The sequence below is a fragment of the Anomaloglossus baeobatrachus genome, chromosome 10, assembly GCF_048569485.1.
Source record: "Anomaloglossus baeobatrachus isolate aAnoBae1 chromosome 10, aAnoBae1.hap1, whole genome shotgun sequence".
In the NCBI taxonomy this organism is placed as follows: domain Eukaryota; kingdom Metazoa; phylum Chordata; class Amphibia; order Anura; family Aromobatidae; genus Anomaloglossus; species Anomaloglossus baeobatrachus.
The window spans coordinates 12,865,957-12,892,415 of record NC_134362.1 but is presented as its reverse complement, the minus strand read 5'-3'; the positions used below and the strand labels follow the sequence as shown (position 1 = coordinate 12,892,415).

The window sequence follows — 26,459 nt, the reverse complement described above, 5'->3', positions numbered from 1 at the left end:
CAGATTGGATCAGATGCTTCTTCCAACAAAGTGCTTAACCAGGTTGCCTTTATCTAGTGATAGTCTGTTGGTAAGGGTTGAATGAATTCATTCAACTGTCCAAAACGACTCAAAAGGCCCAGAAGGGCATAGATTCCTAGCAGGCTCAAGTACGCCCGGGGAAGGCAGCCGGAGGAATCGCTACCAAAGCGTTTTTTTTTTTTTTTTCTCATAATTTTCAGCCTTCTCACTCCGCAACCGCGGGGAGCAGACTCCCCCGCTTTAGCGACATTTACCTACCACAGGTCAAAGGCCGGTGAGAGAGAGTCAGTTTGTCTCAAACTACCTCTCCGACCGAGCCGAGGCTCTTCTGCAGGCAGGACGAGTGGTAATCCCTGTTCCTCTTCAGGAACCAGTTACGCCTTTTGCTTCGACCTGGTCGTGGTGCCAAGATAGGACGGCTCCTTCCGTCCCGTTCTGGAATTTAAACTGCTTAACAAGCACGTGACAACCAGGCGGTTCCGGAGGGAATCACTCCGCTCCGTCATTGCCTCACTGTCTCAAAGAGTTTTTCCTAACATCCATAGACATTAGGATGCTTATCTCCACGTGCCGATTGCTCCAAGGCACCGGCGTTGGCTACGGGCATATTTCGTTTTGTAGCCCTACCCTTCGGCTGGCGACAGCCCCACGGGTTTTTCACCAAGTTCATGGCAGCAGTGGGAGCAGTCCCGCGCTCTTACGGTCACTCTGTGATCCCTTTCTTGGACAATCTACTTGTCAAGGCACTCTCTTTTAGAAGCATGCCAACACAACCTGAACATGGCGCTGGACCCTTCCCAGAGTTTCGGGGAGGTCTTTGACTTCTTCTAAGTTGAACCCAATCGCTGGCATATCTTGGCATAGAGTTTTCACACTCTCTCAGTGATAGTGAATTCCGCTGGACAAACAGCGTTCACTACAGACGAGGGTGCAGTCTCATCTGCGTCCGCATCATTAGAAGATTCTTCGCTAAGGGGAAGGAAGTCGATGTTCCTACACAGTAACGTCCCCCTTTCACAGACGGTCAAAGACCGTCTTCAGAGGAGTCCACTCTTCAACTCAGTGGTCTAGAGCTCTGGGCAGTGTATCTTGCACTGCAAGCTTTCCTGCAGTGGCTGGAATGCAATCAGAACCGAATTCAGTCGGACTATCCACAGCGGTGGCGTACACATTCCGGACGTACAACACTAGGAAGCAAGTCTTCCTCAGTCGCGAGGACGTGGACGCAGGGGAATGGGACCTGCTCCCGTTTGGCTTCAAGAAATCGGTAGCCGCGGGATGAGGACGGACGTCGACATCATGGCGTCTCGGCAACTACAAGGTCTCGATTTTCATGGCGGGAGCTCTGGCGACAGGCGCCTTGGCTCAAGATTGGTCGCAGTTCCAGCTTCCGATTGCTGCCGCACTATTCTCGTCGCCCCAGACTGGCCGAGGAGGTTGTGGTACCGAGATCTGTGGCATCTCACCGTCAGTCGACTGTGAGCATTACGTCAGGGTCACAATGAGACGGGCTCGCCAGCCGCGGTTTGCCAAGATATTCCACAACTCGTGGAAGATATTCTTATCTTGGTGTTTTGCTCAGGGAGTGTATCCCTGGCCATCGGCTTTGCCTACTTTGCCTGCCCTCCTGCACTCTGGTCGGGAAAACGGTTGGTCGCTCGGCTCCCTTTAAGGGCAAGTCTCGGCACTATCCGTGTTGTTTCAGAAGCGTCTAGCACGTCTTCCTAAGGTGCGCACGTGGCTACAGGGAGTGTCATATTGTGCCCCCGTACGAGCGGCCGTTAGATCCATGGGATCTGAACGAGGTACTCGTTGCTCTCCAGAAGCCGCCTTTCGAGCCTCTGATGGGAGTTTCCCCTTTCTCGCCTGTCACAGAAAGTGGCTTTTCTAGGGCGATCACGTTTCTTCGGCGAGTGTATGAGCTGGCAGCTCTGTCATATCAGGCTCCCTTCCTGGTGTTTCACCAGGACTAGGTAGTGTTGCGCTCCATTCAGGAGTTTCTCCCTAAGGTAGTATCCGCGTTTCAGCTTAATCAGGATATATCATTACCTTCATTTTGTCCTCATCCGACTCACCGGTTTGAAACGGGTTTACATTTGTTAGATCTGGTCAGAGGACTCAGAATCTACTTTTCCCGCACGGCGCCTATGCGCCGATCTGATGCACTGTTTGTCCTTGTCGCTGGTACGCGCAAGGGATTGCAGGCTTCTAAAGCCAACATGGCTCGATGGCTCAAAGAACCAATTCTTGAAGCCTACCGTTCTGCTGAGCTTCCGGTTCCATCAGGGCTGAAGGCCCATTCAACCAGAGCCGTGGGTGTGTCCTGGGCATTACGCCACCAGGCTACGGCTCAACAGGTGTGCCAGGCAGCTACCTGGTCGAGTCTGCACATTTTCACCAAACATTATCAGGTGCATACCTATGCTTCGGCGGATGCCGGCCTAGGTAGAAGAGTACTGCAGGCGGCAGTGGCCTCCCCGTAGGGGAGCGCTGTCTTGCAGCCCTATCAAGAGGTATTTATTTACCCACCCAGGGACAGCTTTTGAACGTCCCAATTGTCTGGGTCTCCCAATAGAGCGCTGAAGAAGAAGGGAATTTTGTTACTTACCGTAAATTCCTTTTCTTCTAGCTCTTATTGGGAGACCCAGCACCCGCCCTGTTGTCCTTCGGGATTCTTGGTTTGTTGCGGGTACACATGTTATTCATGTTGAACGGTTTGCAGTTCTCCGATGTTATTCGGAGTGAATTTGTTTAAACCAGTTATTGGCTTTCCTCCTTCTTGCTTTGGCACTAAAACTGAGTAAGCCCGTGATCCCACGGGGGGTGTATAGCCAGAAGGGGAGGGGCCTTACACTTTTTAGTGTAATACTTTGTGTGACCTCCGGAGGCAGTAGCTATACACCCAATTGCTGGGTCTCCCAATAAGAGCTAGAAGAAAAGGAATTTACGGTAAGTACAAAATTCCCTTCATATATGTGTATATATATATATATATATATATATATATATATATATATATATATATATATATATATATATATATATATATATATATATATATATATATATATATATATATATATATATATATATATATATATATATATGTGTATATATATATATATATATGTATGTATATGTATTTAGGAAAATGGGATTAGATGTGTATATAAAGGCAATAATGGGTTCAGATGCCGTCTGGAGGAAGCCGGTAAGTTAGACGTTTGTGCAAAGTTCCCGAAGTCAAATGAACTTAAGTGGTGCATATTCACATTCCCAGATCCCCCGACGCCCATCCTGCCCGGTGCCGTAGAGGCAGGTGGGAAATGTACGGAGTGATTGCTGCTCGCGTGCACGGTCCATTCACTTCTATGGGAGCTAGCACACAACTTCCATAGAAGTGAATAAAGCGCGCTCTGCCCACTCACGGCCTCTTTTCATGCAGGGGTAATAAACAAAAAGCACATTTCAGATAAAATAATTGTAAATATGTGCCCAAATTCATGGATAATGGCTAATACAGAAATCAAGATTCAAGAAAAGAAAAATTCTGTACAACAGCAAACAAGTCATTAAAAAATACAAATCTTTATTAGAACAATGTTAAAAATAACAATTACAGATATGGTAAACAGTGTGGCGCCAAAAAACCATAACATGAGAGCTGCAACATAGGATATTTAGTGTAGGGATTCTCATCAATCCAAAAACCAAAAATGGTCTAAGAGTCAAAGCAGTGCAGAAACTGCCGTCACTGTCAGAGCGGAGTAAGGAGGATCCCAGCAAATAAATATTCATTTGAAATAAACACAAAATGAATAGCAGGGAATACCTCGTATAGGAGAGAGCGCTGACACGGTCCCTACATGCACGTTTCGGTATACGCCTTCTTCCGGGGCATTGACTCTTGGACCACTTTTGGTTTTCATCTTTCTATATTGTCACTGTCAGGGTTTTTGGATTGATGAGAATCTCTACACTAATTATCCTATGTTACAGTTCTCGTGTTATGGTTTGTGTTTTTTTGCACTACACGCTGACCACTGTTTACCATATATGTAATTGTTATGTTTAACATTGTTCTAATAAAGATTTGTAGGTTTTAATGACTTGTTTGCTGTTGTACAGAATTTTTCTTTTCTTGTTTCATGCAGGGGTAGATGGGGGCTGTGTCGGGGGAGTTCTGGAGATGGGTGCGGATCCGGCATCTATCAGACATGTGTATATGTTACTGAAGCTACAGGTTGACTCATTGTCCTCCATATCCAGCGCTCCTGTAGCTTCGCCCTTGTTTGCGGCAGCACGGTGTTTGCAGACTTCTCGTTAGTGCATTTACCTGCTGATAGGGGGTCTCTGTGGTACCGGTGTGTGTGACCATTCTTCTGCATGGGTTCTGTTTTAATATTTGTGTACAGGGCCACGGAGGAGCCGGGAGCCGTGTACCCATCTGTGGAGGATTCTCAGGATGTCTGTGCCACATCATTCTCTACATCCCCTCCATCACAGGTAAGCACGCGCCGCATTGTGCCCCAGGCAAGTGCTCGCTACAGCATTGCATTATCTATAAACAAAGGAGAGGCTTAATTTTTCTTCCCTAAATGGTGTCTTTTTAATATACAGTGTGTCCACCCATATCCTGTATACACCGCACCTATATACAGAGTGTGCACCCATATCCTGTATACACCGCACCTATATACAGTGTGTCCACCCATATCCTGTATACACCGCACCTATATACAGTGTGTCCACCCATATCCTGTATACACCGCACCTATATACAGTGTGTCCACCCATATCCTGTATACACCGCACCTCTATACAGTGTGTCCACCCATATCCTGTATACACCGCACCTATATACAGTGTGTCCACCCATATCCTGTATACACCGCACCTATATACAGTGTGTGCACCCATATCCTGTATACACCGCACCTATATACAGAGTGTGCACCCATATCCTGTATACACCGCACCTATATACAGTGTGTCCACCCATATCCTGTATACACCGCACCTATATACAGTGTGTCCACCCATATCCTGTATACACCGCACCTATATAGTGTGTCCACCCATATCCTGTATACACCGCACCTATATACAGAGTGTGCACCCATATCCTGTATACACCGCACCTATATACAGTGTGTCCACCCATATCCTGTATACACCGCACCTATATACAGAGTGTGCACCCATATCCTGTATACACCGCACCTATATACAGTGTGTCCACCCATATCCTGTATACACCGCACCTATATACAGTGTGTCCACCCATATCCTGTATACACTGCACCTATATACAGTGTGTCCACCCATATCCTGTATACACCGCACCTATATACAGTGTGTCCACCCATATCCTGTATACACTGCACCTATATACAGTGTGTCCACCCATATCCTGTATACACCGCACCTATATACAGTGTGTCCACCCATATCCTTTATACACCGCACCTATATAGTGTGTCCACCCATATCCTGTATACACCGCACCTATATAGTGTGTCCACCCATATCCTGTATACACTGCACCTATATACAGTGTGTCCACCCGTATCCTGTATACACCGCACCTATATACAGTGTGTCCACCCATATCCTGTATACACCGCACCTATATACAGTGTGTCCACCCATATCCTGTATACACCGCACCTATATACAGTGTGTCCACCCATATCCTGTATACACCGCACCTATATACAGTGTGTCCACCCATATCCTGTATACACCGCACCTATATACAGTGTGTCCACCCATATCCTGTATACACTGCACCTATATACAGTGTGTCCACCCATATCCTTTATACACCGCACCTATATACAGTGTGTCCACCCGTATCCTTTATACACTGCACCTATATACAGTGTGTCCACCCGTATCCTGTATACACCGCACCTATATACAGTGTCCACCCGTATCCTGTATACACCGCACCTATATACAGTGTGTCCACCCATATCCTGTATACACCGCACCTATATACAGTGTGTCCACCCATATCCTGTATACACCGCACCTATATACAGTGTGTCCACCCATATCCTGTATACACCGCACCTATATACAGTGTGTCCACCCATATCCTGTATACACCGCACCTATATACAGTGTGTCCACCCATATCCTGTATACACCGCACCTATATACAGTGTGTCCACCCATATCCTGTATACACCGCACCTATATACAGTGTGTCCACCCATATCCTGTCCACCACCAGTAACTTGAGAGCGGCGGCAGCTATAGGCATAGAAGTGGTGTCTAGGTATAGTAAAGTAGCCATGCGCTATGCAATGAAACCACCTATAGCGCCACCTGGTGGAAAACAACGAAGTTAGCATTTTTATCTCGAAAACTGAACGAGATAGAGAAAAAAAGTGAATTACAAAGTTGTAGGGCCTGATCAATTCAATAGGAATCCACACCTTGCATACAGAAAAGCAATCTATCTGTACAGGTGGGGGTTTACATCAGCGTGGGGAGGGGCTGTCCTTCCTTCATCACCATTTATCTACATAGGTTCAAGATTCTGTTCTAAACGACTTTCTTACTATATCGCGATTGTAGTTTGGTGTTTGGTTTCCGTTTTCTGATACAGAGCTCCAAATCCTCAGTATGGACAAGATTTAAAGGCGTTGGACCAGGACTGTATAACCGGTGATCAATATTAGACCAATGGGGGTCTGACACTCAGCATCGCCGCTAAACCGCTTTTACAGGTTCCTCGGTGGATGAGCTCCATAAACTGTGTTGTGGCCGTTCTCACTGCTGCTGCTGCTGTCACATTCACTTTAATAGGAGCTGAGCTGCAGTATGGAGAACAACTCCTGCGTAGTGTGCGGCGCTGAGCTCCATACACCGCAGGTCCGGCTGCACACAAGGGGGCCTGGTGTCGGCCCCAGCACCTATCCTAAAGATAGGGGAGGAAGGGTCATCAGTATCCTAATTCCTGGACCACCCCTTTACAGTTGACTTTCGTTGGCCACCACTAGAGGGCAGCTCTCTGCGCCGTGTTATTTATTGCACCTTGTACATGGAGCTCCCCCTGGTGGTGGCTGCAGCAGCTTAAATGTTTCTTAAAACCAAATTTTTGTAGGAGATTTTGAGCTTTGCATCAGAAAAATGAAGTGCCGAATGCAGACACATATAAAATAGTTACTCAGCACGGGGGTTTAGGACCTAAAAGGGTATGTTAAAATCCGAGCATTTACAGTAAGGGCTCAGTAAGATGACGCCGGATGTCTGCAGTGAATCTCACCTGTCGTCTGCTCTCTCTCTGTCTGTCTGTCTGTCTTTCTGTCTCTCTCTGGTCATTGTGCGTAGTGTGTGTTCACTTTCAGTAAGGCTCAGTGTCAGACAGCCACTGCTGTGGTTACAGACTCCCACAGGGTCCTGACGGTGGGACTGACCTTCCCTCACCAAGTGAGTCCAATATAGGCATGTATACCGTGTGAGCCTGTGTGCAATGGGCAGACAGAATAGGGGGAATGCAAAGCCGCCTGAGGTCAGCAATGGCCAGTATTCAGGTATATCAGCATTAAAAAGGGGTGACGACTGGCCACGGGATGCACGCACCTTATGTCCTACCACCGCTCACTAACATGGATGAGTCCTGACCCAGTACAGGACCCATCGCTCCTTCTCAGCCCAGACTGTCAACGACGCTCCACAGACCTAGGATACTGCCACGGAGCCCGTATGTGGCCACTGAGCCCGTATGTGGCCACGGAGCCCTTATGTGGCCACGGAGCCCGTATGTGGCCACGGAGCCCGTATGTGGCCACTGAGCCCGTATGTGGCCACGGAGCCCGTATGTGGCCACGGAGCCCGTATGTGGCCATGGAGCCTTAGACGTATCACCAGTCTGCAGTCTTATCACAAAATGCTTCCGTTTTCCCGGTTGGCCATGAACAGTCACTTGATGTTTGCTGGTAAATCTGCATTTTACCTGCAAAATTGTGCAGCTATTAAGTCTGTTTGCAAACAGCAACTAATTGTAGTAAAACCGCCCTCCAGTGTTAGTGTGCAGTCCCTGCTTGTCTCTGTACTGACACCAGAGCTCAGTGATGGGGGGATTTGTGTAGGGGGTCAGTGTTGCCCCGTTCTCCTGGCTGGTTACATAGGCTGGACGTAGGGTGTTTGCTTTTCCGTCGCTCGTGACATTTTAGCTATGCTGTTTTCTTGCAGCTTTGGACGGGGGAAGAAATGGAAATGAGGGGTATTAATAAAATTCTTGCAGGGATTGATGAATCTGATCCCCAGCACAGGGGCACGAGCCCTGTGTTCTGGAGATCAGTAGGGGGGCTTGGCAGTGGGACCCTCGCTGATCTAACATCCCATTTACTGTGTCTATCTTGTCCTAACCACAGTCACTGCCTGAATCTGCCCCGTGCATTGAGCAGCGCGTACTGCAGTGGCCATTGCTTATTAATCTTGCCTTTCCTTCTTCCGTTTCTTACTTTCTCTCGCTTTCCAGCTGTACAGCTCTCGCCTTTCTTACCAGCCAGCTGTCCTCGGAGCTGGATCCTCGGACCAGGGCTACCCTGTGGCCTTGGCGGCTGGAGTGAGTGCTGCCCTCCCGCATCAGGTACTCCTCAGGACGAGGAGACGGGCGTAGTGCACAGGTTCATAGGGAGGGGGGAATCTGATGGGATCACTGCTAGCTGTATATGGGACAGTCTGTATAACATCAATATTCATTCTGTAAGGTCAACACTGGTAAATCCAAATCTGGGAGGGATGATGAGCGGGCACTACCATGCTCAGTACTAGTGATGAGCGGGCACTACCATGCTCAGTACTAGTGATGAGCGGGCACTACCATGCTCGGGTGCTCAGTACTAGTAACTAGTGATGAGCGGGCACTACCATGCTCGGGTGCTCAGTACTGGTAACTAGTGATGAGCGGGCACTGCCATGCTCGGGTGCTCAATACTGGTAACTAGTGATGAGCGGGCACTACCATGCTCGGGTGCTCAGTACTCGTAACTAGTGATGAGCGGGCACTACCATGCTCGTGTGCTCAGTACTGGTAACTAGTGATGAGCGGGCACTACCATGCTCGGGTGCTCAGTACTGGTAACTAGTGATGACAGGGCACTACCATGCTCAGGTGCTCAGTACTGGTAACTATTGATGACAGGGCACTACCATGCTCGGGTGCTCTGTACTGGTAACTAGTGATGAGCGGGCACTACCATGCTCGGGTGCTCAGTACTGGTAACTAGTGATGAGCAGGCACTACCATGCTCGGGTGCTCAGTACTGGTAACTAGTGATGAGCGGGCACTACCATGCTCGGGTGCTCAGTACTGGTAACTAGTAATGAGTGGGCACTACCATGCTCGGGTGCTCTGTACTGGTAACTAGTGATGAGCGGGCACTACCATGCTCGGGTGCTCAGTACTGGTAACTAGTGATGAGCAGGCACTACCATGCTCGGGTGCTCTGTACTGGTAACTAGTGATGATCGGGCACTACCATGCTCGGGTGCTCAGTACTGGTAACTAGTGATGAGCGGGCACTACCATGCTCGGGTGCTCAGTACTGGTAACTAGTGATGAGCGGGCACTACCATGCTCGGGTGCTCAGTACTGGTAACTAGTGATGACATGGCACTACCATGCTCAGGTGCTCAGTACTGGTAACTAGTGATGAGCGGGCACTACCATGCTCGGGTGCTCAGTACTGGTAACTAGTGATGAGCGGGCACTACCATGCTCAGGTGCTCAGTACTGGTAACTAGTGATGAGCGGGCACTACCATGCTCAGGTGCTCAGTACTGGTAACTAGTGATGAGCGGGCACTACCATGCTCTAGTGCTCAGTACTGGTAACTAGTGATGAGCGGGCACTACCATGCTCAGGTGCTCAGTACTGGTAACTAGTGATGAGCGGGCACTACCATGCTCGGGTGCTCAGTACTGGTAACTAGTGATGAGCGGGCACTACCATGCTCGGGTGCTCAGTACTGGTAACTAGTGATGAGCGGGCACTACCATGCTCGTGTGCTCAGTACTGGTAACTAGTGATGAGCGGGCACTACCATGCTCGTGTGCTCAGTACTGGTAACTAGTGATGAGCGGGCACTACCATGCTCGGGTGCTCAGTACTGGTAACTAGTGATGACAGGGCACTACCATGCTCAGGTGCTCAGTACTGGTAACTATTGATGACAGGGCACTACCATGCTCGGGTGCTCTGTACTGGTAACTAGTGATGAGCGGGCACTACCATGCTCGGGTGCTCAGTACTGGTAACTAGTGATGAGCAGGCACTACCATGCTCGGGTGCTCAGTACTGGTAACTAGTGATGAGCGGGCACTACCATGCTCGGGTGCTCAGTACTGGTAACTAGTAATGAGTGGGCACTACCATGCTCGGGTGCTCTGTACTGGTAACTAGTGATGAGCGGGCACTACCATGCTCGGGTGCTCAGTACTGGTAACTAGTGATGAGCAGGCACTACCATGCTCGGGTGCTCTGTACTGGTAACTAGTGATGATCGGGCACTACCATGCTCGGGTGCTCAGTACTGGTAACTAGTGATGAGCGGGCACTACCATGCTCGGGTGCTCAGTACTGGTAACTAGTGATGAGCGGGCACTACCATGCTCGGGTGCTCAGTACTGGTAACTAGTGATGAGCGGGCACTACCATGCTCGGGTGCTCAGTACTGGTAACTAGTGATGAGCGAGCACTATCATGCTCGGGTGCTCAGTACTGGTAACTAGTGATGAGCGGGCACTACCATGCTCGGGTGCTCAGTACTGGTAACTAGTGATGAGCGGGCACTACCATGCTCGGGTGCTCAGTACTGGTAACTAGTGATGAGCGAGCACTACCATGCTCAGGTGCTCAGTACTGGTAACTAGTGATGAGTGGGCACTACCATGCTCAGTACTGGTAACTAGTGATGAGCGGGCACTACCATGCTCAGTACTGGTAACTAGTGATGAGCGGGCACTACCATGCTCTAGTGCCCAGTACTGGTAACTAGTGGTGAGCGGGCACTACCATGCTCGGGTGCTCAGTACTGGTAACTAGTGATGAGCGGGCACTACTATGCTCGGGTGCTCAGTACTGGTAACTAGTGATGAGCGGGCACTACCATGCTCGGGTGCTCTGTACTGGTAACTAGTGATGTGTAGCAGCGCCGAGGTCCTGTGCTGTTACTCAGATGTTGGTTCTCTTGCTAGATGGTGGTGCCGGGAAAAGATGGAGGACTGCCCAATATTACAGCCCATCCTCCACACGGCACCCAAGCGGATCATGACAGGGGGCTTCTGACTTCGCCATCACATGCACCTGGTGCTACCTCCAGCAGGTAGGTCCCCCGCCCATGTGCCCGCAGGCCTCACCACCCCGTGCGGCAGAGTCCTCATCTGTTCTTGCTCTTCTGTGCAGTGAGGAGGCCGACGTCCCGTCCGGTAGCAGCACCGCCGGGAGGAGCGCCTCCCCGAATAAGGCTCCACACGTCCTATTCACACGGAAAGTTGGGGCCTTTGTGGATAAACCTTCCCCTCAGGTGAGTGACCACGGTTTTAAAATGTGTAATATTTGCTGCTTGTCAAGGCTTTGTCCAGAATATGGTAAAGGGGAATCATCCCCTGTAATCCACCATTGCTCCAGGCTCCTGTAACATATAAGTACATGACCCCTCTGGGCAGGGATTGGCTGCAGCGGTCGGGTGCATGGACGTCTTGTATCAGCTGCCTGGAAGTAAAGGAGACCGGCAGGGACCGGGGCGAGTGTGGGTTGTGCCGGAGAATCCCTGTACGTCACACGCGTTTGCTGTAATGATACATGGACGGTGTTGTCTTCTCAGGTGACGTACGCCAGCACAGATATACCGTTTGCCGTGTTTGCACCCAGACAGACTGATGTAGAAGACGCCGACCCCATGGTATGTCCGCACCCCTGACCCGTGTGTCACCTGATGAGGACGGGTGTAATGGTCTCCTGACACAATACATGCTTCTGTTCCAGGTGGTCTGTCCGCAGACGCCGGTGGAGGTGTCACCAGATGCCCGCAGCCTGCAGAGTTCCTGCTCCAGCAACGACGTTCCCCAGGATGACTTTGTTATGGTGGACTTTGTAAGTGTTTCCAGCCTGACCATTGTTATTCCTCATTTCAAGATATTACTCACAGCAAGTTGGGCTGCAGTGTGTACATCGCCCTGGCCAAAAACTGATGCTCTAGCAGGATACAGCTAAACCCCCACTAAGTGAAGGCATCACAGGTGCAGGAGAAGCAGATCACACACACACACCTTCATGGAATGGAGGGGAGGTGACTGCTAGATGATAAAACTGCACACAAGTGGCTTGCATAGAGCGCTGTTCACATGCAGATGACACAGTCACAAACCCGCAGCCTATTAGGTAACGCCCTTCTATTAGATCAGGCGGGCTGCCAAGCCGTACTCCACTGTATATCATGCACGGACAGACACTCTACAATGCAAGGCCCAACAGAAAGGGGCCTGGCTGTATCCTGTAAAAACTCTTATTGTTGCTCATTTCAAGATAGGATTGTCAAATCAAACGAATGCGACTCCCCCACCGGTCTGTGCTTTCATGGCGCCTGTTATTTATAGCACTACTGACTGATCTTGGTTATGACCGTCCCCTGCACGGCGTGCCGGCTGCCATACACGTCACATAGTAAATAATATACGTATATTAAATAATATACTTATAAGATGGGTAAGTAAAGGTTTCTTCCAGGACTGGGATATTGAAGACTTACCCTTAGGAGAGGTCGTCACTGTCGGATCAGTGAGGGTCCGACCCCCGGCAGCTCCATCGAGCAGCAGCCCGATGTGAGCAGTGTGCAGACTCAGAAACTACTATGAACAGATGTGGAAGAGACTGACACTAAGGGGTACTTTGCATGCTGCAACATCGCTAGCGCTGTGAAATTCTAGATCGCAAGTGCGATTTTTCGGGATTGCACATAGGTCATTTTACGCATGTGCGATCTCAAAAGATCGCACTTGAGATCTAGAATTTCACATTGCTAACGAGATAGCCAGCGATGTTGCAGCGTGCAAAGTACCCCTTAGAAGAGACGGGGAAGAGACTGGCGGAGAGGAGACGGGGAAGAGACTGGCGGAGAGGAGACGGGGAAGAGACTGGCGGAGAGGAGACGGGGAAGAGACTGGCGGGGAGGAGACGGGGAGGAGACTGGCGGGGAGGAGACTGGGGAGAGACTGGCGGGGAGGAGACTGGGGAGAGACTGGCGGGGAGGAGACTGGGGAGAGACTGGCGGGGAGGAGACTGGGGAGAGACTGGCGGGGAGGAGACTGGGGAGAGACTGGCGGGGAGGAGACTGGGGAGAGACTGGCGGGGAGGAGACTGGGGAGAGACTGGCGGGGAGGAGACTGGGGAAGAGACTGGCGGAGAGGAGACGGGGAAAAGACTGGCGGAGAGGAGACAGGGAAGAGACTGGCGGAGAGGAGACGGGGAAGAGACTGGCGGGGAGGAGACGGGGAGGAGACGGGGAAGAGACTGGCGGGGAGGAGACGGGGAAGAGACTGGCGGGGAGGAGACTGGGGAGAGACTGGCGGGGAGGAGACTGGGGAGAGACTGGCGGGGAGGAGACGGGAGAGACTGGCGGGGAGGAGACTGGGGAGAGACTGGCGGGGAGGAGACTGGGGAGAGACTGGCGGGGAGGAGACTGGGGAGAGACTGGCGGGGAGGAGACTGGGGAGAGACTGGCGGGGAGGAGACTGGGGAAGAGACTGGCGGGGAGGAGACGGGGAAGAGACTGGCGGGGAGGAGGCTGGGAAGAGACTGGCGGGGAGGAGACTGGGAAGAGACTGGCGGGGAGGAGACTGGGGAAGAGACTGGCGGGGAGGAGACTGGGAAGAGACTGGCGGGGAGGAGACGGGGAAGAGACTGGCGGGGAGGAGGCTGGGAAGAGACTGGCGGGGAGGAGACTGGGAAGAGACTGGCGGGGAGGAGGCTGGGAAGAGACTGGCGGGGAGGAGACGGGGAAGAGACTGGCGGGGAGGAGGCTGGGAAGAGACTGGCGGGGAGGAGACTGGGGAGAGACTGGCGGGGAGGAGACTGGGGAAGAGACTGGCGGGGAGGAGACGGGGAAGAGACTGGCGGGGAGGAGGCTGGGAAGAGACTGGCGGGGAGGAGACTGGGAAGAGACTGGCGGGGAGGAGGCTGGGAAGAGACTGGCGGGGAGGAGACTGGGAAGAGACTGGCGGGGAGGAGACGGGGAAGAGACTGGCGGGGAGGAGACTGGGAAGAGACTGGCGGGGAGGAGACTGGGAAGAGACGGGGAAGAGACTGGCGGGGAGGAGACTGGGAAGAGACTGGCGGGGAGGAGACTGGGAAGAGACTGGCGGGGAGGAGACTGGGAAGAGACTGGCGGGGAGGAGACTGGGAAGAGACGGGGAAGAGACTGGCGGGGAGGAGACTGGGAAGAGACTGGCGGGGAGGAGACTGGGAAGAGACTGGCGGGGAGGAGACTGGGAAGAGACTGGCGGGGAGGAGACGGGGAAGAGACTGGCGGGGAGGAGACGGGGAAGAGACTGGCGGGGAGGAGACGTTGAAGAGACTGGCGGGGAGGAGACGTTGAAGAGACTGGCGGGGAGGAGACGTTGAAGAGACTGGCGGGGAGGAGACGTTGAAGAGACTGGCGGGGAGGAGACGTTGAAGAGACTGGCGGGGAGGAGACGTTGAAGAGACTGGCGGGGAGGAGACGTTGAAGAGACTGGCGGGGAGGAGACGTTGAAGAGACTGGCGGGGAGGAGACGTTGAAGAGACTGGCGGGGAGGAGACGTTGAAGAGACTGGCGGGGAGGAGACGTTGAAGAGACTGGCGGGGAGGAGACGTTGAAGAGACTGGCGGGGAGGAGACGTTGAAGAGACTGGCGTTGAAGAGACTGGCGGGGAGGAGACTGGCGGGGAGGAGACTGGCGGGGAGGAGACTGGCGGGGAGGAGACTGGCGGGGAGGAGACTGGCGGGGAGGAGACTGGCGGGGAGGAGACTGGCGGGGAGGAGACTGGGAAGAGACTGTGGCGGGGAGGAGACTGGGAAGAGACTGTGGCGGGGAGGAGACGGGGAAGAGACTGTGGCGGGGAGGAGACTGGGAAGAGACTGGCGGGGAGGAGGCTGGGAAGAGACTGGCGGGGAGGAGACTGGGAAGAGACTGGCGGGGAGGAGACTGGGGAAGAGACTGGCGGGGAGGAGACGGGGAAGAGACTGGCGGGGAGGAGACGGGGAAGAGACTGGCGGGGAGGAGGCTGGGAAGAGACTGGCGGGGAGGAGACTGGGAAGAGACTGGCGGGGAGGAGGCTGGGAAGAGACTGGCGGGGAGGAGACGGGGAAGAGACTGGCGGGGAGGAGGCTGGGAAGAGACTGGCGGGGAGGAGACTGGGGAGAGACTGGCGGGGAGGAGACTGGGGAAGAGACTGGCGGGGAGGAGACGGGGAAGAGACTGGCGGGGAGGAGGCTGGGAAGAGACTGGCGGGGAGGAGACTGGGAAGAGACTGGCGGGGAGGAGGCTGGGAAGAGACTGGCGGGGAGGAGACTGGGAAGAGACTGGCGGGGAGGAGACGGGGAAGAGACTGGCGGGGAGGAGACTGGGAAGAGACTGGCGGGGAGGAGACTGGGAAGAGACGGGGAAGAGACTGGCGGGGAGGAGACTGGGAAGAGACTGGCGGGGAGGAGACTGGGAAGAGACTGGCGGGGAGGAGACTGGGAAGAGACTGGCGGGGAGGAGACTGGGAAGAGACTGGAGGAGACGGGGAAGAGACTGGCGGGGAGGAGACGGGGAAGAGACTGGCGGGGAGGAGACGTTGAAGAGACTGGCGGGGAGGAGACGTTGAAGAGACTGGCGGGGAGGAGACGTTGAAGAGACTGGCGGGGAGGAGACGGGGAAGAGACTGGCGGGGAGGAGACGTTGAAGAGACTGGCGGGGAGGAGACGTTGAAGAGACTGGCGTTGAAGAGACTGGCGGGGAGGAGACTGGCGGGGAGGAGACTGGCGGGGAGGAGACTGGCGGGGAGGAGACTGGCGGGGAGGAGACTGGCGGGGAGGAGACTGGCGGGGAGGAGACTGGGAAGAGACTGTGGCGGGGAGGAGACTGGGAAGAGACTGTGGCGGGGAGGAGACGGGGAAGAGACTGTGGCGGGGAGGAGACGGGGAAGAGACTGTGGCGGGGAGGAGACGGGGAAGAGACTGTGGCGGGGAGGAGACGGGGAAGAGACTGTGGCGGGGAGGAGACGGGGAAGAGACTGTGGCGGGGAGGAGACGGGGAAGAGACTGGCGGGGGAGAGACTGGCGGGGGAGAGACTGGCGGGGAGGAGACTGGCGGGGAGGAGACGGGGAAGAGACTGTGGCGGGGAGGAGACGGGGAAGAGACTGTGGCGGGGAGGAGACGGGGAAGAGACTGTGGCGGGGAGGAGACGGGGAAGAGACTGTGGCGGGGAGGAGACGGGGAAGAGACTGGCCCTGTGCACGCTCCACCGGGTTGTGAGGAGAACCAGTGGACTCGTCTCTTCCGTTCCAGTGATCATTGGGTCTGTAGATTATTGTCATCCAGTTGATTAATTATAATCCCGTTTACCAGAATGTAGATTATGTATTAACCAGGGCTGTGGAGTCGGAGTCGGAGTCGTGGAGTCGGAGTCGGAGTCGGAGCTCATTTTGGTGGAGTCGGAGTCGGAGTTGGAGTCGGTATAAAATGCACCGACTCCGACTCCTAAAATATATAATAAATTAGGGACAGGAGTGCAATGCAGAATGTGCTGAATATTTTACTAAATAATAACATTTAGTATAATGCTTATATTTAAGTGAAAAATTTATTGTAGTACAGTGTGAACATCAGACATTTAATTGTCTTTATGATACAATAATCAAGATATTTGGATAGAACATAAAATATTTATTGGAATACAACTTTAGAACACAAAAAACTAATAAATTGTAAATATGTAATATATATATATATATATATATATATATATATATATATATATATATATATATATATATATATACAGTGTATATACACACACAAGATATATATGTAATCTACTGTATATTACATAGTGTATTACATATTTACAATTTATTACAGTTTTTTGTGTTCTAAAGTTGTATCCAATAAATATATTTTATGTTCTATCCAAATATCTTGATTATTGTATCATAAAAATTATTAAATGTCTGATGTTCACATACACATATTCATGTACTACAATAAATTTTTCACCTAACTATAAGCAATATATGTAGGAGTCGGAGTCGGAGCCGGAGTCGGAGTCGGAGTCGGTGCAAGAGAATTTGAGGAGTCGGAGTCGGAGTCGGAGTCGAAGGTTTGGCTTACCGACTCCACAGCCCTGGTATTAACTACAATTTATTTGTTTATTTTCTTTCATAGCGACCGGCTTTCTCTAAGGACGATCTTCCCATGGACGTGGGGACCTTCTACCGGGAGTTTCAGAACCCCCCGCAGCTGAGCAGCCTCTCTATAGACATTGCTGTCCAGTCCATGGCTGAAGACCTGGTGAGAGATGGTTTCTAAAGGTTCTGCATGTTAGCCCGTGTCCTGACACCCAGCTGTAGGCTGCTTCCTCCTGAGACATGGCCGAGTTGTCGGGATCTATCTTCTGTGCATTTGGGGTGGCTCCTGGGGTCGGGGCATCTCCTGTGCAGCGCCGGTGTCCACCGGAGGCACGATCCACTAATGCTGCACAGTGTGAATGGGCTTTTGTTAGTGTCATCACGTATCAGATGTAACCGCTGGTGCTATTATCTCGTGGTGTTCGTCTTACACGGTAAGGCTCCTTATCTCCATCATGCCTTAACATCTGGTGTTACTTTTACTATAGGGCAGACCTCACCAGCAACTGGTCACAACCGACGCACAAGTAAGGCCCTGTTCTTCCGTTTTTTGCCCTTGTAGGACATGCACTGTCCCCATGGGTTTTTCTGAGACATATGCCAAAAGTGTGTCTTATAAGGTTACTAAAAAGCAGCATAGGTGACTGCCGGTCAGTGCCACGTATCCGTGCACACACTCCCATGAGCCGCCAGCACCGCAGCCAAGGCTTCCGGCAAATAGCTTTCATCCGTGGAATCACACGCACCATTTTTGTGGCATATTTTAGTGTAGTTTTAAGAATTGTTTAGTTTTTATTTTTTTTTTTGCCAATGCCAGAGGGGACATAAAAGAAATGGACTTTTCCGTCCTTCGGGATCCACTTCAATTGCATCAAACAGTCACGGCGCGGGTGTCAGTTTACATCACGATAAGTGTCGCCATCTTGTTTGCGTAGTGGACAGAACTAGCGCAGGCCATGAATATTTCCCATAATCCGGGGTGAGCGATCGCTCCTGACGCGCGCAGTCCTGTGCCCGTATCCACTCATATGTTTTGTGGGGTTTTGTTTTTTCATATTAAAAATGGTCCCATTAAAGATGATAATAAACTAACTCTGCTGCTGGTCTCCTGTGTCTGATCCTCTAAATCCATCCTCTGTCTCCTCTCCACAGGATTCACTGCCGGAAAAGTTGGCCATGCATGAAAAAAACATGGAGGAGTTTGACGCCTTCGTTGAATCCCTGCAGTAAGACGCCGGAGGACTTCCTGCAGTAAGACGCCGGAGGACTTCCTGCAGTAAGACGCCGGAGGACTTCCTGCAGTAAGACGCCGGAGGACTTCCTGCAGTAAGACGCCGGAGGACTTCCTGCAGTAAGACGCCGGAGGACTTCCTGCAGTAAGACGCCGGAGGACTTCCTGCAGTAAGACGCCGGAGGACTTCCTGCAGTAAGACGCCGGAGGACTTCCTGCAGTAAGACGCCGGAGGACTTCCTGCAGTAAGACGCCGGAGGACTCCTCCTGTGGGATTCGGAGTGTCTCCAGTTCCCAGTCCTGCACTTTCCAAACTCAGGCCATTTTTTTTTTTTTTGTTGTGACCCTCCTCGTAATTCTCATTGCCAGAAGCTCTCTGCGGACTTCTCTAAGGCGCTCTGTAGAACCGCTTGCTACTTGTACAGGACTTTTGAGATGATGGGTGTGGTTGTCCTTATCTTGGTTTTATACTGGCGGACTTGAACATTTCGGGATCAGGAACTGAACCAGAGGACGGACGGTGAAGCGAGGTGTGAAGGACTGTAAATATAATGCTGTATTCCTGGATGTAGACTGCCGGCCGCCTGCACCTTACATGCCCCGTGTGGGCTACGCTCTGCACCACCGTTGTACGATGACCCCAGCACGTCGTACCTGTCACCCCCGCGTGCCGGTATGGAGGGGCTTCTGTACATTACACACCGTTGTACGATGACCCCAGCACGTCGTACCTGTCACCCCCGCGTGCCGGTACGGAGGGGCTTCTGTACATTACACACCGTTGTACGATGACCCCAGCACGTCGTACCTGTCACCCCCACGTGCCGGTACGGAGGGGCTTCTGTACATTACACTGTAGCTGCCATTATGGGATGCTATCACAAACGCTCATAGGCGTCACGCGGTTTCTGATCAGCCCTTGCGCTTTATCTCACTGCTGCCCCTGAGTGGCATAAAGGTGTAATTACCGCAGAACTATGATCCGCGTCGATCTAGGGGGGGCTCCACCGCTGTCTCAGACTTGCTCCTCCATGTACGTTATAACACTAAGTATTCGCACACAGCAGGACGCCTCATGTCGGCACAGGTGGAGGCTCTCTGGTCTTCCGTAGCTGGAGGTCTGCAGGCGTCAGGTGACCATAATGTCTAGCGTTAGTATAATCTGCGGAGGGTTTATTGCTGCTACCCCTCCCCCTCCCAGTACACCCGACGCGTCCGCTAGAAGGAAATCCAGCACTAATGGAAGATAAATGCAGATCTGTAATATAAAATAAATCTATGTATTTCCAGGGGCCGGCGCCGTCTTTGTGCTTTGTTCCGGGAGACGCCATCTTTTTCTGTTTTGGTCTTTCCAGGCGAAACGCAGCGGGATTCTTGGAGGAGGGGAAGGACTCGCCCGACCTCAGAGATCCTTCACGTGATTGTTGCTTTTTCTGGTTTGTGACGTAATGGCCGAGTCTTCAGGAGAGGAGACACCGGTCCGTCCGGCTGCGTGTGAGCTGTAGTCAGAGCTGTAGGGGAAGGTTTGGTGCCTCCAGGTTATCGGGGTAAAGGTGGCCGTCCAGGTCCGGCCGCAGCTATTCCTGATGACCCTCTCCCCGTACACAGCCCGGCCTGTATTCACAATGGGGAGACGGAGTAAGTCACTGCCACACTTCAGTGACCACAAAGGGGCGAGCGCTGTGACCTGAAAATACCCGCCACGTCGTGTGTAATGTCAGGACGCGCCAACAGCCTTTATCCAAATCCTCGTGTTCCTCCACCCCTCCTCACTGTGACGTGTATATGTATCCTGAGTGGGTGTGTGTAGGGCTTACCTCCCGAGCCAACTCCACACAGAGCAGGTGCCGGCTGTGTTATACAGCCAGCAGCTATCGGAGCTGTTTAACCACTTAAATACCGCTGTTAGTCAGGTATTGGCATTTACGTGGCACAATCACAATGGGACGTGTATTTGGGCACCCGTCACCTCCCGGTGCAAACTCGATTGTGCCAATTGTTTGCCATGACAGTTGAGGACCTGCGTTGACCCCAGTCGTGGCCATGTCAGGGTTTTTACCATATACTGCTATGTCGAAGTATTGCACCATAAAGTACAAACAAAACAATTTTTTTTTTAAATATAATATATATATATATAAAAATCGCTTCCTCCTCCGTATCCAAAAGTTAAATCATTAAAAACAAGAAACATTCGTTATCGCTGCGTCTGTAAAAATCAGAAAAAATAAAGTTATCCCATTAATGCCACAAAGAAAAGAAAAAAAGTCACAATCCCATTCCACGAATCTACAGGCACCAAATCCATAAAGCTAAAAAGCAGCAAAACAAATAAAATGGTTTCAATGACCCTTCAACTCCGCGTGGCGAAGACAAGACCCGGATCTGCTCCATCGGAGGAAAGGTACCAGACTCTGGAAAAGGCGACACAAACAAAAGGATTGTTTTTGCTTTTTTTTTCTTCGGCGCTCCATTGGGAGACCCAGACGATTGGGTGTATAGCACTGCCTCCGAAGGCCACACAAAGCATTACACTAAAAAGTGTAAGGCCCCTCCCCTTCTGGCTATACACCCCCAGTGGGATCACTGGCTCACCAGTTTTCTGCTTTGTGCAAAGGAGGTCAGACATCCACGCATAGCTCCACTGTTTAGTCAGCAGTAGCTGCTGACTATATCGGATGGAAGAAAAGAGGGCCCATACTAGGGCCCCCAGCATGCTCCCTTCTTACCCCACTTGTGGTTTGTAAGGTTGAGGTACCCATTGCGGGTACGGAGGCTGGAGCCCACATGCTGTTTTCCTTCCCCATCCCCCTGAGGGGCTCTGAGGAAGTGGGATCTTACCGGCCACCAAGCCCTGAGGCCGGGCTCCATCCACAGACCCATAGAACCTGCTGGATGTGGAGCGGGAGTGCCGTTCAGGGACAAGGCCCTGCAACTTTCAGGTACTCTGTGTCCCCGTATGGCAGGCCACGCACACCCCAGGCTTGCTGGGTGTGCTAGTGCGCCGGGGACTGTAGCGCTGTGCGCTGGGCTTATAGTCCCCGCAGATTACTGGGGGACTTTATGTGTGTGGATCGCCACGCCGACCGACCGCAGCTGCGACTTGTAGTGCGCCAGGGACGCGCCGACCGCGCTTTTACGGCGGCGGCGCTTCTAACTTTAGTCCCCGGTTTCCTGCGGCCTAGCTCCGCTTCGTTAACGCCCCCCACCCTGTCAATCAGGGTAGGGGAGAGACGTTGTTCAATCGGCAGCACCGAGGGCTGGAGCACGATTTACATGCTCCAGCCCTCTCACTGAGCACAGTAGGACACAGGCTTCGCGCTTTTTCTCTGTGCACGCCCTAGGCCCGCCCCCAGGCTTGCAGCTCCCCAGGACGCCGGCAGCCATTATACACATGCAGTCTGGCTGGAGAACGGACGCAGGCTCTGGGGGACCCAGGCTAGGGGTTTCTGGCGACCACACACCCGCGCTAAGCGGGCGGTAAGCAGCACATACGTGCGGCCCCACTAGTGCCACAGTGTTATATTTGTGTACTGCACTGTAAGGTCGCTTCTTGGCTGTACACCCTATATTGCTTTGAGGAGACAACAGCATGTCATCCGCAAAACGCAAGGGTGCCAAGGCACGGGCTGTATACACTGCTTGTACAGCATGTGGGGCTAATCTATCAGCAGGCTCCAACGACTCTCATTGTGTGCAATGTTCAGTCCCAGTGGCACTTCGTCAGCCAGAGCCTATTGTGGTGGTAGCCCAGGCAGAGACGCCTGTGAACCCTACCCCGGTGACGGGGACAGAATTTGCAGTCTTTGCTGATAAAATGTCTGTGACTATGACAAAAATCCTGGAGACCTTGCAGTCCAGGCCAGTTGCTCAGACCATGGACACCGCTGTGTCTATGTTCCCCGGCCCCCCTCAGCTGGAATTAATCCGTAATTCAAGGGGGTCCCAGGCATCACAGGCTGAGGGCTCTGACTCCGATGACAGTCCCAGTCCGCCTAAGCGAGCTCGCTGGGAGAGACCCTCCACGTCATCACGCGGATCAGGGTCTCAGCGAGAAGGGTCTCTATATGATGGCTCAGAGGTGGGTGATCAGGAGTCTTGTCCTGACGCCGCACTCAATTTGGATACGCCAGATGGTGACGCCATGGTAAATGACCTTATAGCGGCCATCAATAGGCTGTTGGATATTTCTCCCCCAGCCCCTTCTGCAGAGGAGGCAGCTGCACAGCAGGAGAAATTCCATTTCCTGTATCCCAAGCGTAAATTGAGTACTTTTCTGGACCACTCTGACTTCAGAGAATCCATCCAGAAACACAATACTTATCCGGACAAGCGTTTTTCTAAACGCCTTAAGGATACCCGTTATCCTTTTCCCCCTGACGTGGTCAAACGCTGGACCCAGTGTCCAAAAGTGGACCCTCCAATATCCAGGCTTGCAGCTAGATCCATAGTTGCAGTGGAGGATGGGGCTTCACTTAAAGATGCCAATGACAGACAGATGGACCTTTGGTTGAAATCTGTCTATGAAGCTATTGGCGCGTCGTTTGCTCCAGCATTCGCGGCCGTGTGGGCGCTCCAAGCTATTTCAGCTGGTCTGGCACAGGTGGACTCTCTCATACGTCCAGCAGTGCCGCAAGTGGCGTCCCTAACTACGCAAATGTCTGCGTTTGCGACCTACGCTATCAATGCGGTACTGGACTCTACGAGCCGTACCTCAATGGCATCCGCCAACTCTGTAGTTTTGCGCAGAGCCTTGTGGTTAAAGGAATGGAAAGCAGATTCTGCTTCTAAAAAATGTTTAACCAGCTTGCCATTATCTGGAGACAGACTGTTTGGTGAGCAATTGGCGGAAATCATTAAACAGTCCAAAGGTAAGGACTCCTCCTTACCCCAGCCCAGATCAAGCAAACCTCCACAGAGGAAGTGGCAGTCAAAGTTTCGGTCCTTTCGAGGCTCGGGCAAGCCCCAATTCTCGTCCAAAGGGACTCAGAAAGAGCAAAGGAGCTCTGATTCCTGGCGGGCTCACTCACGCCCCAAGAAAGCAACCGGAGGTACCGCTTCCAAGGCGGCTGCCTCATGACTTTCGGCCGCCTCCCTCCGCATCCTCGGTCGGTGGCAGGCTCTCCCGCTTTTGCGACATTTGGCTGCCACAGGTCAAAGACCGGTGGGTAACAGACATTTTGTCTCACGGGTACAGGATAGAGTTCAGTTCTCGTCCTCCGCCTCGGTTCTTCAGAACTTCCCCACATCCCGACCGAGCAGATGCCCTTCTGCAGGCGGTGAATTCTCTAAGAGCAGAAGGAGTGGTGGTCCCTGTTCCTCTTCAGGAACGAGGTCAAGGTTTTTACTCCAATCTCTTTGTGGTGCCAAAAAAGGACGGCTCATTCCGTCCTGTTCTGGACCTAAAACTGCTCAACAAGCATGTGAACGCCAGGCGGTTCCGGATGGAATCCCTCCGCTCAGTCATTGCCTCAATGTCTCAAGGAGATTTCCTAGCATCAATAGACATCAAGGATGCTTATCTCCACGTGCCGATTGCTACAGAGCACCAACGCTTTCTACGCTTCGTGATAGGAGACGACCATCTTCAGTTCGTAGCTCTGCCATTTGGTCTGGCGACAGCCCCACGGGTGTTCACCAAGATCATGGCGGCAGTGGTAGCAGTCTTGCACTCTCAGGGACACTCTGTGATCCCTTACTTGGACGATCTACTGGTCAAGGCACCCTCTCAAGAGGCATGCCAACTCAGCTTGACGGTTGCACTGGAGACTCTCCAGACGTTCGGGTGGATCATCAACTTCTCAAAGTCAAATCTGTCACCGACTCAATCACTAACGTATCTTGGCATGGAGTTTCATACTCTCTCAGCGATAGTGAAGCTTCCGCTGGACAAGCAGCGGTCTCTACAGACTGGGGTGCAGGCTCTCCTTCAAAGTCAGTCGCACTCATTAAGACGCCTCATGCACTTCCTCGGGAAGATGGTGGCGGCAATGGAGGCGGTTCCGTTTGCGCAGTTTCATCTGCGCCCACTTCAATGGGACATTCTCCGCCAATGGGACGGGAAGTCAAAATCCCTGGACAGGAAAGTCTCCCTTTCCCAGACGGCCAAGGACTCTCTGCAGTGGTGGCTTCTTCCCACCTCATTATCACAGGGAAGATCCTTCCTACCACCGTCTTGGGCGGTGGTCACGACAGACGCGAGTCTGTCAGGGTGGGGAGCAGTTTTTCTCCACCACAGGGCTCAGGGTACGTGGACTCAGCAGGAGTCCACCCTTCAGATCAATGTTCTGGAAATCAGAGCAGTGTATCTTGCCCTACTAGCCTTCCAGCAGTGGCTGGAAGGAAGGCAGATCCGAATTCAGTCGGACAACTCCACAGCGGTGGCATACATCAACCACCAAGGGGGGACACGCAGTCGGCAAGCCTTCCAGGAAGTCCGGCGGATTCTGATGTGGGTGGAAGCCACGGCCTCCACCATATCCGCAGTTCACATCCCCGGCGTAGAAAACTGGGAAGCAGACTTCCTCAGTCGCCAGGGCATGGACGCAGGGGAATGGTCCCTTCACCCAGACGTGTTTCAGGAAATCTGTCGCCGATGGGGAAGGCCGGACGTCGACCTCATGGCGTCCCGGCACAACAACAAGGTCCCAACCTTCATGGCACGGTCTCGCGATCAAAGAGCGCTGGCGGCAGACGCCCTAGTGCAAGATTGGTCGCAGTTCCGGCTCCCTTATGTGTTTCCACCTCTGGCACTCTTGCCCAGAGTGCTACGCAAGATCAGATCCGATTGCATCCGCGTCATACTCGTCGCCCCAGACTGGCCGAGGAGGGCGTGGTATCCGGATCTGTGGCAGCTCACGGTCGGCCAACCGTGGGCACTACCAGACCGACCAGACTTACTGTCCCAAGGGCCGTTTTTCCATCGGAATTCTGCGGCCCTGAACCTGACTGTGTGGCCATTGAGTCCTGGATCCTAGCGTCTTCAGGATTATCCCAAGGGGTCGTTGCCACCATGAGACAGGCTAGGAAGCCCACGTCCGCTAAGATCTACCACAGAACGTGGAGGATATTCTTATCCTGGTGCTCTGCTCAGGGAGTGTCCCCCTGGCCATTTGCATTGCCTACCTTTCTTTCTTTCCTGCAATCTGGGTTAGAAAAAGGTTTGTCGCTCGGCTCCCTTAAAGGTCAGGTCTCGGCGCTATCCGTCTTTTTTCAGAGGCGTTTGGCACGCCTTCCTAAGGTGCGCACGTTCCTACAGGGGGTTTGCCATATCGTACCCCCGTACAAGCGGCCGTTAGATCCATGGGATCTGAACAGGGTACTAGTTGCCCTCCAGAAGCCGCCCTTCGAGCCTCTGAGGGAGGTTTCACTTTCTAGACTATCACAGAAAGTGGCTTTTCTGGTAGCGATCACATCTCTTCGGAGAGTGTCTGAGCTGGCAGCGCTATCATCCAAGGCTCCCTTCCTGGTCTTCCACCAGGACAAGGTAGTGCTGCGCCCCATTCAGGAGTTTCTCCCGAAGGTGGTATCCTCTTTTCATCTTAATCAGGATATCTCTTTGCCTTCGTTTTGTCCTCATGCAGTTCATCGGTATGAGAAGGATTTACATTTGTTGGATCTGGTGAGAGCACTCAGAGTCTACATTTCCCGCACGGCGCCCTTGCGCCGTTCGGATGCACTCTTTGTCCTTGTCGCTGGTAAGCGCAAAGGGTCGCAGGCTTCTAAGGCCACCCTGGCTCGATGGATCAAAGAACCAATTCTTGAAGCCTACCGTTCTGCTGGGCTTCCGGTTCCATCAGGGCTGAAGGCCCATTCTAC

The 26,459-nt window shown here is 52.5% G+C and overlaps 1 protein-coding gene across 7 annotated transcripts in view; it reads left to right on the top strand.

Moving 5' to 3' along the window:
* The window catches only part of ATG13 (autophagy related 13), a 93,237-nt gene extending 73,304 nt beyond the window's left edge, over positions 1-19,933 (top strand). For 2 of the 7 annotated variants that reach the window (XM_075325515.1, XM_075325519.1), the window contains 10 exons: positions 4,437-4,527; positions 7,366-7,464; positions 8,519-8,629; positions 11,239-11,366; positions 11,447-11,567; positions 11,868-11,945; positions 12,029-12,136; positions 17,448-17,573; positions 17,899-17,937; positions 18,563-19,933. In XM_075325515.1, the coding sequence (XP_075181630.1) occupies positions 4,437-4,527; positions 7,366-7,464; positions 8,519-8,629; positions 11,239-11,366; positions 11,447-11,567; positions 11,868-11,945; positions 12,029-12,136; positions 17,448-17,573; positions 17,899-17,937; positions 18,563-18,640 (979 nt within the window). In that variant the 3' untranslated portion in view covers positions 18,641-19,933. The remainder of the gene's footprint in view (positions 1-4,436; positions 4,528-7,365; positions 7,465-8,518; positions 8,630-11,238; positions 11,367-11,446; positions 11,568-11,867; positions 11,946-12,028; positions 12,137-17,447; positions 17,574-17,898; positions 17,938-18,562) is intronic. The other 5 variants (XM_075325514.1, XM_075325513.1, XM_075325518.1 and 2 more) reach the window with 5 other exon arrangements.
* Positions 19,934-26,459: the final 6,526 nt, after the last annotated feature.